The sequence below is a fragment of the Oncorhynchus keta genome, chromosome 2, assembly GCF_023373465.1.
Source record: "Oncorhynchus keta strain PuntledgeMale-10-30-2019 chromosome 2, Oket_V2, whole genome shotgun sequence".
NCBI lineage: Eukaryota > Metazoa > Chordata > Actinopteri > Salmoniformes > Salmonidae > Oncorhynchus > Oncorhynchus keta.
In genome coordinates this window covers 81,571,355-81,586,773 of record NC_068422.1, presented here as the reverse complement: position 1 = coordinate 81,586,773, position 15,419 = coordinate 81,571,355, and the positions used below count along the sequence as shown (strand labels likewise).

Sequence of the window (15,419 nt, the reverse complement as noted above, 5' to 3'; positions counted from 1 at the left end):
AGATGTCAATAAAACAAATGATAACCTACCATACAAAAGAGAATGCATACAAATCCTACTACTGAGTCAGTGTTTACAGTGTTGGACAGGTTGTGAGGTAGACAAGAGCTAAATCTGTTATTTACTTTTTAAATCTTATTAAACTATTTTTTGAATATGGTTTATTAAAACAGAATGTTCAAAATAACTTTTATAAAATAACATCAGGGAACTTCAAGGTTAGTAAATTATGTTATTTCTCTATTTTGGCCACATAACAAACACCTTTGTACATAACACCCTTGTCCTATATAAATCCAATCATTTTCCCATAATATCAATATCGCAGCTATAAAATGCAGTGATTAGTTTGTTGCCTAATGTACCAAAAGAGAGGGTTATGCTTCAACACTGAATTGTCTTATGAATTAAACTGTCATTTCTAAATGAACTCAACCATGCACTGTCAAGGTAACATACCTAGAGCAGTTTTATCAGTATGATCTCAAACTAGTATATTTTGTCATCGATTTCAATTTCGCCAGCTGATGGCATACAGTGAATGTCAGTGAGGTTTACATGTAGTGAGTGCTTTTGCTTGGAAATTTAGACCACAGGAAATGTGATATTTTTTTCCGCATTGTTTTTGTGAACTTCAGCGTCTGTACGCCCACATGTGTTAAACAAAAACATGATCTTGTTTTTTCTTATCTTTGCTGTATCCGTTATCTTTCACTAATATCCAATAAGAGGATTCTGTGTATGCAGGTGTTCTGTCTCAATGCACCCCAGGCAGCTGCAGAAAAATTCATCTTTTTCTATATAGGCCTATATCACTATTGGAATATATTCCCCTAAACTCCACAAATATGAACAATGTCCAAGAAGAGTTATCAATTAATGATATATGTCGGTTCTATAAAGTCATATTCATGTACTTAATGTATTATTGTGGAGAAATTAGCAGTGAAGGACATTTCCCTTTGATTCCTGTTGATGTATAACTCCTGTGCATATGTCATATAGAGTCAGACATCGGCACTTTACGGTTTCCATTGTTGAACAATGTAATCCAGTATGAGGGGACATTCAACTGTCCTCTATGATATTATTGGACCTCCCTGGTTTGATCAAACTTCTCTGGTGTGATTAAACCTCTCTGATGTTATTAAACTTCTCTGGTGTGATTAAACCTCTCTGGTGTGATTAAACCTCTCTGATGTTATTAAACCTCTCTGATGTTATTAAACTTCTCTGGTGTGATTAAACCTCTCTGATGTTATTAAACTGCTGTGATGTTATTAAACCTCTGATGTAATGGAACCTCTCTGATCTTTTTTTACCAATTGAGCAATTCATTTTTATGATGTAGAAATTAATATTCTAATTAATGTAGCTATGTATTGCACTATGAGGTGCAATGATGTTAGGAGAATGTCCCTGTTTGACATATTTATATTGCTGTATCTTTAACCAATAACCAGCAACTTTTATTGTTGCACTTCCAGTACATCAATCAAAGCCACAACAGTACAGAGGCTTATAGAGAAGGCCCTAAGTGATCCAGTATAGCTTTGCATAAGTAGATGGCTGGGTCACAGAGGGGAAATCTTGATACTATCAGGAGGAACAACTCTCTGAGCTGCTGGGTTTATTTCTTATTTATTCTACCATCAGATTCACCCTGCAATAATTCCCAGTAGCTCTTCTTAGCTTTCTTTACCAGTTGAAACCCAGTAGTGCAAGGCTCTATCTGAGCTAAAGTTATTGCACTATTTCTGATCTGTACATTGCACTCTTGAATTATTATATATATATATCTATATTTGTATTTATAATGTGACCCTTAGCTTTCATTCACTGTTATCATTTTTAAGCTTTCGTTCAGTTAAAGTAATATATATATATATGTATATATGTATATATATATATATATATATATATATAGTTACAATATAGTTACAATATAATTAAGAGAGAAGGTTTGAAGGTCGGCTATAATTTGGTTTAATAATGATGCACAGAATGGTTGGCAGTGATACAATTAAAGTGATTGTGAAATCTGCTCAACACGAAAGGGTCAAAAGGTTTACTTGATCTGCCCAGTCCAGAAAAACTATCCGTATAGTCTATCGGGAAGGGTTCCGCGACTGGCGGCCCATTTTTATAAATGTTGGACATAAACGACTGTAAAAACACCAGCAAATCAGCTCCACGTGATTTTAATTTTGGAAATCTGTTCCAAAGTATTCCCACGTATAATAGAGACATACTGTATATGTGATCATATAAAAATGTAAGAAAGGTTTGAAATGTTTTAGTCAAATGGTATATCTGTTTGGGCTTCTTGCGGTCAATTTGCAATCTACAAATGATTTGTAATTATGTTCCGGCCTCCTGACCATCTGCTCAAGAAAAAAATCGTCCCGCGGCTGAATCTAGTTGATGATCCCTGCTTTAGGGTATAGGTATATTGAACTAATCACATAAGCAATGCATTCCAGGAAAGTGTGATGGCCTACTTAGTATAAAGACAGATTTAATACTAATGCATATGTCACAGGCTTTATCATCGACATGCAGAACTATTGCATAGACCTTGGGGCAGGCAATCTGTTGAATTCCTATAGCCCAAAAGGCAACGTGAACACAGAACATTTAGTTAATTGGAGCCAGCATGGTCAGTTTAAACTTTAATTGTGTCTGTTAGAGATGTAGGCCAATAGTGTATGAGAGCCTGCATACATTCAAAATATGGATTGAGACATTATAAATGAAAATGTGTTATGATCTCAGATTAAGTGTAATTTCATTCTGATTAAATCCGAGTAGGACAACAGTGCTGTACATCTAGATAACTTTATTATAGCTATAATAAGGTTCATGTTGAGACAATGAGTTTCAATGTGAGATTTAACTACATATCCTAGGAGCTCTTGCCAGCCTTATCCGTGTTTGTGGGTGTGTGTGAGATAAATGTTTACTGTTAATTTCTGATTTTTTATTTAACTTTTGTTTATATATTTCACTTACTTTAGCAATGTAAACGGTACGTTTCCCATGCCAATAAAGCCCACTGAATTGAATTGAGAGACAGAGTGCCAGCGCTCTGTTGTGTTCCCGGGTTTGCTGACGTCACTACTGGAACTGCCCTGTCACGCGCAGTTAGTAAAAGTTGGGATAGAAGGCGCTCCAGTGAGAGTCAGTTTCACCGACAACCTTGTCTGTCTTGTTGACACCAAACAGCGATAAATCAATTTCATGTTCGCAAGGACAAAAGAGTAAGACTCGTTGTAGGACAATCAAAAGTTTAACGAGCATTGTATTACCAAACGTCGCCGGGGAGAAATAATCATTTTTGGATTTCTAATCAAGGAAGAAAAACTAGTTCACGCCGCTCGCGGGTCGATTGCTCGCTACAATTTTGATTTGCTAAATTAAACAAGTTTTGTTGTTTCAGTTAACGTTATTTCTGTAAATGTTGTGACATTTAAAATAGTATTTTGCATTAGCCGTCGTTCGTGTGACGGGTGAACCCGAGCTGTCAACCCCGATGACTACTGCAAATTGCACTGGTAATGAGGAGCTGGACTTCAGGCTGATCTTCGGAGAGGACGGCCAACAGCAGTCGCTAGGCCCCGCAGGTTAGAATTTGATCTTTGCCGCGAATACCCAGTAAACTTCTCTAGACGTAGAAGAGTGCACAGATGCGATGACATTGCAAACAACAAGAACATTGCAGAAGGGGCATTGGTTGCAACAGATTAGCGAATGTGAAAAAGCTAGTGTATGTTCTGGCAGCAGAAAGTAGAATAAGTTGGCTAAACATCAACATTAGTATTTTCTATTTTTGTATGTGCAGTTACACACGGACTTTTCCACAGTTAAAATATGGGGTTTTAGGAACATGAGCCTAAACAGCAAACAAGCGAGCGACAGCAGCTGTCAAATAGCGGTGTCCTCATGCTAACTATCTAATTCCCACCAAAAGTTGCAAGACTGTACTAAATAATGTATAAATAATATATTTAAATACTACAGCACATGCTGAAATGTGTATGTGGCTCCTAGCATACATAATAATGTAGCTAGCTAGAAATGTATTTCAAAAGACTAGCTCGGCAGCTGAGTAGGTAAGATAGCTAGCTCACGAGAGGACACAGCTGTCAGTTATTCAGACACCTAGCTTAACAAGAATGCATTATGCCTGCCTACAGCTCTACTTGTTTCAAACATTCGCTCCAATCAATCCATTTTATTATCGATTATGCTTCAGAAAACGAATTGAATAGCTTTGAAACAGCAATGCAATGAACTTGGCAGCATTGGGAACGTCATGTTGTAAGAAACTACCATGCATGCATTCACAACTCTTCCATTTGTAATCTAACTTGTGAGTAGCGTTAGTGGTCATGCAATCGATGTTGTTGATCATAATACTGAATAGAACGTAAAAAGTACAATAATTAGACATAAATAGCAATATAGTGAATGTAATATTATAGTTATTAGTATTACAAGCAAGCAAATATTCTCTATTGTTCTGCTTAGTTATTCTAAATGACCTCGTAAATTAAGAGGTTATTACATCAAGTAGTATTACTCCCTTTAACTATTAATTTGTAATGCAGATAAATGTGTATGTTTAAATTAGAGTATTTGGTACGTTGACTTTGCAGCTTGACAAAACACCATTACAACAATAAACAACACAATAAATTAAACTGAAACTACATATTACCCAGTATACAAGACACCTCACAACCTAGTTTATACATTTTTTTTTTGTGCATAATTTCTTTGGCCAATAAGTCCAAACACATCCAATAACCCTATGTCACCCTGCTGCCATTTCAATCATCTCTGCAGTTTGCGCCCAGTTTGCCGGCAATACAGTATTTGACTCTCACAGATAGAGGTGTGTGTGTGTGAGAATAATAATAATAATAATAATAATAATATATGCCATTTAGCAGACGCTTTTATCCAAAGCGACTTACAGTCATGTGTGCATACATTCTACGTATGGGTGGTCCCGGGAATCGAACCCACTACCCTGGCGTTACAAGCGCCATGCTCTACCAAGGTGGGGGTTCATATCAGAATCTCAGTGTGACCAGGTGTGCAGAGAAATAACCAGATCTGTGGAAGTCTGGTGATGCATCATGCCACAATATTCTATTTGTGTTTTGTTTGTGTATTTTGGACAGTTGTTTTGGAAACAAGACTAGACAAGGGGTTTAACCATTCTGAGACAAGAGAAGAGAAGACAAGCAAGCTGTCATTCATTCATAACCACAGATCTGGGAGTTCCATGCTATTTCAAAAGCATCTGTCTTTCACATAGCTAGAATGCATGCTTGGATTCTGTGAAACTGCAAACTGTTTTAATTCAAACCCTAAATTCAGTGTAGGGCGACTGCAACTTACATTTTATCTTGAAAGCTTGATTACCAGTTTTGATTAAATAGTACCAATATCTACAGAGTTAAGCCAAGCTCTGCCCTTTTCATGAAGCTCTCGCAATACTATGAATCCAAGGCTTTGCTAGTCCTTTCTCCGCCACAATCTATTTTTCCCTAGATTATAAAAAAGTCTAATTTGGAGACGAGTAGGGAAAAGTGAAAAAAGTTATTTTGGAATAAGTCAAGGAATAAAAACGCCACTGTGCAAGTGGTTTTAATCTGGTTGGACCGTGTGCCTTGGCCGGTATGGCTAGTGCCTGTTCACATTAATAACTGGAGTATAACGCAGAGACACAGAACCAGAGTAACGGTGAGTAGAACAGTATGGCTCCAAGTTTAATTTCTCTCTCTTTTTCTCCTTCCTCCTCAGTCCTAGCCTCACTCACACAAGTCAGGGCTCGCTAGAACAACCTGGAGCACTGCTAGTAAGCTTTCAGTCTGACCAACTCTACCGCAGTAGGTCTTATCTCTGTGTATAAACATGTGATTAAGAAGACTGCACTGTGTCACACTTGGCCTCACTCACTCACTCACTCCTTCCATCCCAAGCCCCTCTCTCTCTCTCTCTCTCTCTCTCTCTCTCTCTCTCTCTCTCTCTCTCTCTCTCTCTCTCTCTCTCTCTCTCTCTCTCCTTCCTCCTCAGCCTTACTCACACAAGTCAGGGCTCTCTAGAACAACCTGGAGCACCTCTATTTCCTACATTTGTATTTATTTAGTTTCTTGAACTGTGCTATTATGATTGTTCATCAAAGTGGATCATACTGTTAACAGCAATTATATGGTTATTAATAAAGCAACTAGGAACCCAGAGAAATAGCCCAGCAGATTTCCATCCTCTCAAATAGAACAGTAGGCTATACCTTAGTAACAGGTAGTGACAGACATGTTATTCTCAGTCACTCTCTGAATCCCGTCAGTAAGGTGTGTAGTACCCAGCTGTTTGTTTACATAGACTAATTGAATAGTAAATGTTAGTGTAAGAAGCATTGAGAAAAAACACATGAGCCTATGTAGTCTAGACCCAAACTTTTCAGTCTGTCCTACTCTACCACAGTAGGTCTTACCACTGTGAATAAACATGTGATTAAGAAGACTGCACTGTGCCAAGCTTGGACTTTCTCTTCAAAGGCTTTATTCGCATCGGAAACGTGTTTACATTGCCAAAGCACGTGAAATAAACAAACCTGAGAAGACACAGAACAACATCAACAAAATACTATTTGAATTTAACAGTAAATATTGCAATCAAAAAGGTTTAAAAATATATTTGTTTTATTATCAGCTATGTACAGTGTTTTAGCAATGTGCCAATAGTTGTAGTACGAATAATAGGGAAAGATAAATATTAGTGGTATATCCACTGGCTGCCCTTTGATCAATGGCAATGGGCTACACATCTTGCTGAAGAGATTGCAAACTGAAGTATTTTGTCTAACAGATATGGGAGTTTATCAATGTTTGATTTGTTTTGAAATTATTTGTCAGTGTGATCTGTGGGAAATATGTATCTCTAATGTGGTCATACATTTAACAGGAGGTTAGGAAGTGCAGCTCAGTTTCCACCTCATTTTGTAGGCAGTGTGCACATAGCCTGTCTTCTCTTGAGAGCCAGGTCTGCTTATGGTAGCCTCTCTCAATAGCAAGGCTATGCTCACTGAGTCTGTACATAGTCAAGGATGTTCTTAATTTGGGGTCAGTCAAAGTGGTCAGGTATTGTGACTCTGTGTACTCTCTGTATAGGGCCAGATAGCATTCCAATTTGCTCTGTTTTTTGGTTGAGTCTTTCCAGTGTGTTAAATGGTTATCTTTTTGCTTTCTCATAATTTTGTTGGGTCTAATTATGTTGCTGTCCTAGAGAAGAGTCCCCTCAGCCAGCTGGTACTGGGGCTCTGTTCACAAACAGACTCCACAGAGCCCCAGAACCAGCTGGCTGAGGGGACTCTTCTCTAGGTTAATCTCTCTGTAGGTGAGGGCTTTGTCTCTTTCTCTCTCTCTTGTGATTTGTTGTTCAGGAAATGCAGTTCCCTTTGAAGTGAGGCATTCCAGTGAGTGCTGTAGTAAAAGGCAGTAGCCTAACTCAGTCAATGTTGAAGGGTTTTCCCCCACTACTGTAGGCCTACAACGGTGTTGAATGGAAGAGGGAAAAACATGGACTAATAAGTCCTTCAAATCAAATAACAATTTGACAGAATGTTCAACTCTACTGCCAGGATTAGGCCTAAATTAGTCTAAAGTAGCAACCTGTCACTTTGACAAGGTTATTCATTTATAGGGTAAGGGCGTATTCACTTCTCACTGAAACTCGAGAGTAGTGGGGATAAACTATAGATATACTTTAATATGGTCCTTTTTTCCCCTTATGATATTTAAGAAACAAACTGTTACTCTTTTTCTATCCCTACATGGTAGCTAGCTAGTGTGCTCATGTGGTATTGAGCGAGGCTGTGTACAGTGAAAAGTGAAGATGTAACACTAAACCTTTTAGGAGCCTTTTGACCCTGTCTGCCTTCTCATCCTTCCAAACTGCCATGGCCGTATGACACAAAAGGTGTCATAGAGAAGGTGGCTGGAGGTAAGTGAGGGCCCCATTGGGTGGCAGTCTAGAGGTGGTGTCAGTGAGGGCCCCGTTGTGTGGCAGTCTAGTGGTGGTGGGAGTGTGGGCCCTATTGAGTGGCAGTCGAGAGTAGAGGTCGGCCGATTAATCGGAATGGCCGATTAATTAGTGCCGATTTTCAAGTTTTCATAACAATCGAAAATCGGTATTTTGGGGCGCCGATTTGTAGTTTTTTATTTATTTTTAAGACCTTTATTTAATCTTTATTTAACTAGGCAAGTCAGTTAAGAACACATTCTTATTTTCAATGACGGCCTAGGAACCGTAGGTTAACTGCCTGGTTCAGGGGCAGAACGACAGATTTTCACCTTGTCAGCTCGGGGGATCCAATCTTGCAATCTTACAGCTAACTAGTCCAATGCAATAACGACCTGCCTCTCTCTCGTTGCATTCCACAAGGAGACTGTTACGCGAATGCATAAGCCAAGGTAAGTTGCTAGTTAGCATTAAATTGATCTTATAAAAAACAATAAATCATAATCACTAGTTAACTACACATGGTTGAGGATATTACTAGATATTATCTAGCGTGTCCTGCGTTGCATATAATCTGACTGAGCATACAAGCATACACGTATCTGACTGAGCGGTGGTAGGCAGAAGCAGGCGCGTAAACATTAATTCAAATAGCACTTTCGGCGATTTTCCAGCAGCTCTTCGTTGTGCGTCAAGCCTTGCGCTGTTTATGACTTCAAGCCTATCAACTCCTGAGCTGAGGCTCATGTAACCGAAGTGAAATGGCTAGCTAGTTAGCGCGCGCTAATTGTCGTTTTGTTGCTGGTACGAGCCCAGAGAGGAGCGAGGAGAGGGACGGAAGCTATACTGTTACACTGGCAATACTAAAGTGCCTATAACAACTTCCAATAGTCAAAGATTAATGAAATACAAATGGTATAGAGGGAAATAGTCCTATAATTCCTATAATAACTACAACCTAAAACTTCTTACCTGGGAATATTGAAGACTCATGTTAAAAGGAACCACCAGCTTTCATATGTTCTCATGTTCTGAGCAAGGAACTGAAACGTTAGCTTTCTTACATAGCACATATTGCACTTTTACTTTCTTCTCCAACACTTTGTTTTTGCATTATTTAAACCAAATTGAACATGTTTCATTATTTACTTGAGGCTAAATTGATTTTATTTATGTATTATATTAAGTTAAAATAAGTGTTCATTCAGTATTGTTGTAATTGTCATTATTACAAATAAAAAAATAAAAAATTAGTCCAATTAAACGGTAGCGGCTTTTATGGTCCTCCAATAATTGGTATCGGCATTGAAAAATCATAATCGGTCGACCTCTAGTCTAGAGGTGGTGGCAGTCTACAGTGCCCAGCCAGGCATGCCATGTGGGCTTCAGATGGTAGTGCAATGACAGAGGGGGAGTGGGCAGCTCCTCCCCCCTGTTGTTAAGGGGAACAGGGAAAGGTTCTGTCTCGCTCGCTTTCCTTTCTCTTACCCTTTTTTGTCTTCTTTCTTTCTCTCTCTTCTGGTCCTTTTTCTCTCACATCCGGTGGCCTGTCTGGCAGCTCTGGGTCTGTCATCATCGTACCACCTCAGTGCTGTGCAAGCCTCAACAAGGACCATGCATGCTTCCTCTCTTTTTCTTCTTCTTCTCCCCCCTCCCTCCCTCCTCACCCACGAAGGATATGGGAGACCACCAGTTATTTCCATCTAAGAGAGAGCCTGATCCAGACTAATGAAATCTCCAGATGCTGGCAATCTTGGCGTAAACTAACTGTAATCAGGCTTGATTTGGCGTAGGCTAGGACATCGGTTGACATGTTGGTTTGTTATAGAGTGGAATTTGTACAGAGTTTGATGTTGTAATGTAGTAGTATTGCGTAATAGCTGAAACCCAGTGAGGAAATCAACTAAGTGACAGTCTGTCAATTGTTTGGAGGAGATCTGTTGCTCTTGACTTCTAGTTTGTTCTTGTGCTTGCCCCAGCTTCATCTGTCTGGACTTGACTCCTGGCTCTGTCTGTCTCAGTCGTGGGAAAGACTGAAATTACATCGCTCTCATGGTGGACTATATTGGGCTCTCAGAGAGAGTGGTAGAGGGCAGCAGGCGGCAGGTTGCAGACAGCTCTGTTAGATCAGGAGTCCCCCAGCAGCAGGCAGGTCTGAAGCTGTCCAGTCCACAGAGCAACACTGCTTCACCGTTACCGTTTAACGGGAGCTAGGAGCAGAAGAATGTTGTGCGCCACGTCAACAGGTGAGTGACTGTATGTCCGACTCCCAGACTCTGGCCAGCTGTGTGTGTTGTGGGGGTGTAACCGGCTCAGACGAGGGTCTGTGTTGCAGGACCCTTATCAAGTGTGTCTGGAAGACAAACAATGTATCAAGTTATAAATTACAAAGCATTATTCTTCTAATTTATGGAGTTTTCCTTTGTGAAAAATGAGTCACATTCAGGCCTATAACCAAGGTTAAACTGAGTGGTGAAGACTTAAAGCTGCAATCTGTAACTTTTTGGGCGACCTGACACAATTCGCATAGAAATATGTGTTTTTGAGCTGTAATTCTCATTGACAGCAAGTCTAAGAAGCAGTAGATCTGTTCTATGTGCGCTATTTTTATGCTTCTCGTTCTTAAGTTTCTTTTTTGCATATTTCACTTTCAGTTTTGTACATCAACTTCAAACAGCAGAAAATACAATATTTTTGGTTATGGAAAATACCTTTCACAGAGATTTAGATGGTACAATGTCTATACTATACTAGCTTTATTTGTCTCATAAACTGAAATTAGGCGAACTATTAGAACTTTAGCAACCATAGCAATTTCTGCATAGTGCACCTTTAAACATACTATGACCACTGACACTACAGTCTCAACTGCTGTGTATTGTACTCTATGCAGGACTCCACATGTTGAAAGTACATTAGGTATTTGGGTTATAATGTAGCCTATCTCTGTTCAGTTGAGCACACAGCTTAGAGTGAGAGGGCTTAACAGTTTGGTAGCCAGCAGTGAACCCTGGTTGGATTCGTTAACACTGAGGATATGTGGGCTAGTTGGCCAGGTGGGTGCCTCAACCCCCTAACCCTCCAGAGTGCACAGTGTGGAGCTGAGCTGAGGGGGTCTGGCCTGGAGGAGCCCTGGTCTGGAGTGATGAGAGAGATGTTTGTTTCCCAGGGCGAGGCACGAGCAGCTATGTGTGGCATCTGTCTACTTTAAATTTAGTGTAACTGAAGCTCCCACTGGCCATGCTACACTGTATCAACATGCGGGAGAAGAAGAGAAAGTTGTTGAACTCTTACATTTAGTTTTCCCCCTCCCTGTTCCTCTTTGAAGAGGTGGGACATAGCTGTATTGCACTGGTCTCAGTAAGAGCTGCTGCTGCTGAATCCCAGTTTATTCTAGGCTGTGCCTGTAAGCCCTGTTTTAGTCAGTGGCGACACTGCCCCATCTGTTTTGAGCTCCACCTTTCTATAAAAATAACCTACTTTTTGGGGAGGATGCCTGTTTTGTATGTTATTGTGACATTAATACATGTCATGTATCAGTTTACAAACGATGTACAACAATATATAAAAAAATTAATTGAGTTAATAAAGCCGCATTCAAACTTGGTCTCGTTTTTGCTTACTTGAGTAAGGCAGCTCCAAAATACAGGTGTTTCAGCCTAGCTCAGTGCTTTCTTTGGTGGTGGGGCAACCAGCGGAACATATACGGAGCGATGGGGTTGGTAATGTTCTCTAGTTGCGCCGTGATTGGCTCAGTGTTCTGTCACTCATGGGGACACTAGGTCACTGCCATATCTAAGGGTAGAGCTTGAAAATTCAAGCCCCTTGGGTGCTGCCATTGAGTTACATTAGAAGTGCCCATCTAAGAAGGCTCAAGGTCATTGGCCATAGATAAAATGACGTCAAGTCATGTCATATCTAAAGCAGCTTTGATTGGACTGTCAACATCATACTTTGAAAATCTTAGCTAGCAGTCATCATCATGAATCAAGTCAACAATCTACTGTCAAATCCTTTTTAATCCTTGTCATATAAAGATAAATAATGAAGAGAAATAAAATGTATCTGTGCTCATCGGCCATTGGACATAAACATTACACAGCAAGTTGGAAATCGCAAATTCAACAATTAGTGTTTTGGAAGGAATTAGTGCCTAACTACAAGCATTGCAAAGAAACCAATAGCCTGCTGTTCAGTGGAGTGGGTGTGTGGTCAGGGTTTAAGGGTCTCTTTTTCCAAGATTAAAAGGATAAATATTCAACCATTGGCCATGCTGTCAATCCAGCATGACTTCTGTCGCGCTCAAAACAACTGGAAACTCAGAACTGTGAAATCTGTTTTCAATGAGTTAAAGACAACTGGGAGCTCTGAGAAAAAAAACGAGGTCCAACTAGGAAAATAGGTTTTGAACGGTCATCCAACGCGGAATTGAATGTCCGGAACTCGGGCCTCTTTCTAGAGCTCTGACCTGAAGATCGCTGACGTCATCATGATTCGACCTTGTTTTTTTCAGAGTTCCCAGTTGCCTTGAAAGCACCATAAATCCAGAGAATGCCAGACCTTGATGACAAAGTTTGATGACAATTTTCCCATGAAGGACCACCGGAGTTAACTAAAAAAACATTATGAAAGTTTTGTTTTTCACAAAATGTGGGAAAGTTTGGGTTTGTGAACAATTTATGACCTTTCAACTTATATGGTTTGATGTCGGTAGCCTGTTGATGAGTAACACTATGATTGGTTGGGGGAAACCATGCTTTTTAGGCCTACATTTCAGTGGAGGTAATTTGTGGAACATGATGATGCAAACCTTCTACAACTATCTGTGTAGTGTCTAGTGGAGAGGGGGCCTTTGGGAATTAAATTAAAATAGCCTTGACGAAGCTAATGTGAAATATAAATGTCAGTTTGTCTATCTACCCTCTGGCATTTAACATGGCCTTGTGGGTGTGCAGAGAAAGATCTTGGTGAGTGTGCAAGGGTTCCTTTCCACTTTACAAGCCCCCAGACAGCACGGCCATATCTCCACCCAGGGACACTCCACTTCCTTCTTACGGCCCCGAAGGTCCCCCTCCACCTCTTCCTTCTCCACTCCATGGTTGCACAATTTACTCTCGGGGCCAGTAGCTTACTGCTGCTGTTACAGTTGTGTAAGGAGGGACATCTGGTCCTTCTGTAGCACAGTTGGTAGAGCATGGCGCTTGTAACGCCAGGGTAGTGGGTTCGATTCCCGGGACCACCCATACATAGAATGTATGCACACATGACTGTAAGTCGCTTTGGATAAAAGCGTCTGCTAAATGGCATATATTATATTACATCATCACTAGGGACTGTGACTGGAGAGGGGAGTGGAGGAGAAGGATATTACATACATTATTATGATGATATTACATATTATATTCCTATTATACTGTATGATAAATAGTACATATTATGATATGAGTCTGTTAAATCTTGTCTCAGCCCAGAGACCCCAAGGGATGCTGAGTTAGTGAAGGACTCCTAATGCAGTAGGCCTTCGTCTTCATCTACTCAGCTCCACCTTCAAGTTGTTTTCCAACTGACTGTGCGTTGAGTTTTATTTATAGGAGACAAACAAATATTGTAGTTGAAATTCAATGTTACTTAGCACTAAGAGGTGTGTGTATACATTCTGGGGCCACCCCATCCTTTCACACTCTATTTTGTCAGTTTGATCAAATACCTATTTAGTTCAGTCTCTGCTCTTTTCCAGACTCACAGTTTGCAAATGTCAACCCAGATTTCAGTTTTACTCTCAGTCCCACATAGTACTTCTCTGCTCTGTCTCCCTTGCTTTCACTCCTCCCTCTCCCTATCTCCCCCCTTCTCTGGATCAGGCTTATGCACAGTCAGCGCGGACAGGCATATTGTTTAAATGTCACCCTGGCTAGGTTGTACTGTGAGCAGAGCAGTAGCCACTGATGTTATCTATCTGCCCTGGGTTATTGCAGGCTGTTTGTTGGGCTGTGTTATCGTCACTACTGCATTCGCGGCTCAAAGGACAATCATCTAATGTACTGTAGCTGGGGGTCACCGCTCATACTGCCTGACCACTGTTAACCAATGGATGCAGCCTGGGTAGTTTGACAGTCAGTGACCAACCACGGTTGACTGTATGAAGCCTATTGGTACATAGGCAACTGGATAAATGTATGTGATGTGAAAAATAGATGTACCCAGGACTATATAAAACATGTAACATAACATTTCTGCAAAAGGGAATTCTTGTCTTATGGGACTAATATTAACTGATTAAATAAGTAAACTAAAATGAGTTTAAATGCTATAGTAGGCTATATGAATAGCCTTTTTCTGTGAACCTATTGCACTGGGTGCTTTTTAATTCAGGTGGCCACTGGGCCACTCTCAATGTTTATCCTATAATTGTATCATTAAGCATGAGATGCTTAATTAGGGAGCTTTATTTATCTAACAAACATGTGTTAGCGTTGGCTAAGCCAGCCGTCAGGTTCATTGGGCCTCTACGGGGCCGGATGTACTATTTCAGACCGTCAGTGCGGTCAAAAGTATGGATTATATCCCTCATGCTCCGCGTAGGTCTAGTAATAATAACATCAAAGTCCCGACAGTGCTAAACTCCGATTCGGTTAAATCATCTATCAAATAAATGGTAGATTAGGCCTACCTAGAGCTGTACTGCACAAGTTATGTACAGCCCATCACTAAATGGAGCAGCAGGTAGCCTAGCGGTTAGAGCTTTAGGCCAGTAGCCAAAAGGTCGCTGGTTTGAGTCAAATCTGTCAGTCTGTCGATGTGCCCTCAAGCTGTACTAATATGGCTGACTGTAACGTACTGGGTGTTGTGAGTATGAAGTCAGGCGCAGGGAAAACAGAGTTCAATATATATAGTGCTCTTTTAATGCACACACGGTGAACCACGGCCACCCCACTAAACACTGGGTGCTCAAAACCAAAATGGCCCGGACACTGGGAACGAAAACAGTCCAGCACTATATACGATCATACAACACGTTCGTCTGTAACGAACACCAGGGTTACAATAATCAATCTCGCACAAAGAAACAGGCTGACTAATAAAGCCCAACTAATTACAACCAACTCAAAACAGGTGTAATCAATAAACACATAAGGAGGGGGAGAAAAGAATCAGTGGCAGCTAGTAGGCTGGTGACGACGACCGCTGAGCACCACCCGAACGGGAAGAGTAGCCACCTTCGGTCGGAGTCGTGACACTGACCCTGTAAAACAACACCTATCCGGTGTCTGTGACACTAAAACATCTTTAAAACAAAATGGGTAGCTATTTTCTATTTCTATATAACTCCTAGGCTCTTTTTGTCTCTGTCTCTCTCCCCCTTCTCTCTTTCCCTACCCCTCTCT

At 40.5% G+C, this 15,419-nt stretch overlaps 1 protein-coding gene across 3 annotated transcripts in view; it reads left to right on the top strand.

Annotated features, from left to right (window-relative positions):
• The first annotated feature begins 3,162 nt into the window (after positions 1 to 3,162).
• The window catches only part of LOC127913234 (nuclear factor of activated T-cells, cytoplasmic 3-like), a 103,895-nt gene continuing 91,638 nt past the window's right edge, over positions 3,163 to 15,419 (top strand). For 2 of the 3 annotated variants that reach the window (XM_052485061.1, XM_052485060.1), the window contains exon 1: positions 3,163 to 3,623. In XM_052485061.1, coding sequence (XP_052341021.1) covers positions 3,533 to 3,623 — 91 coding nt within the window. In that variant the 5' untranslated portion in view covers positions 3,163 to 3,532. Of the gene's footprint in view, positions 3,624 to 9,743; positions 10,281 to 15,419 lie in introns of those variants that run through there. The other variant, XM_052485064.1, reaches the window with a different exon arrangement.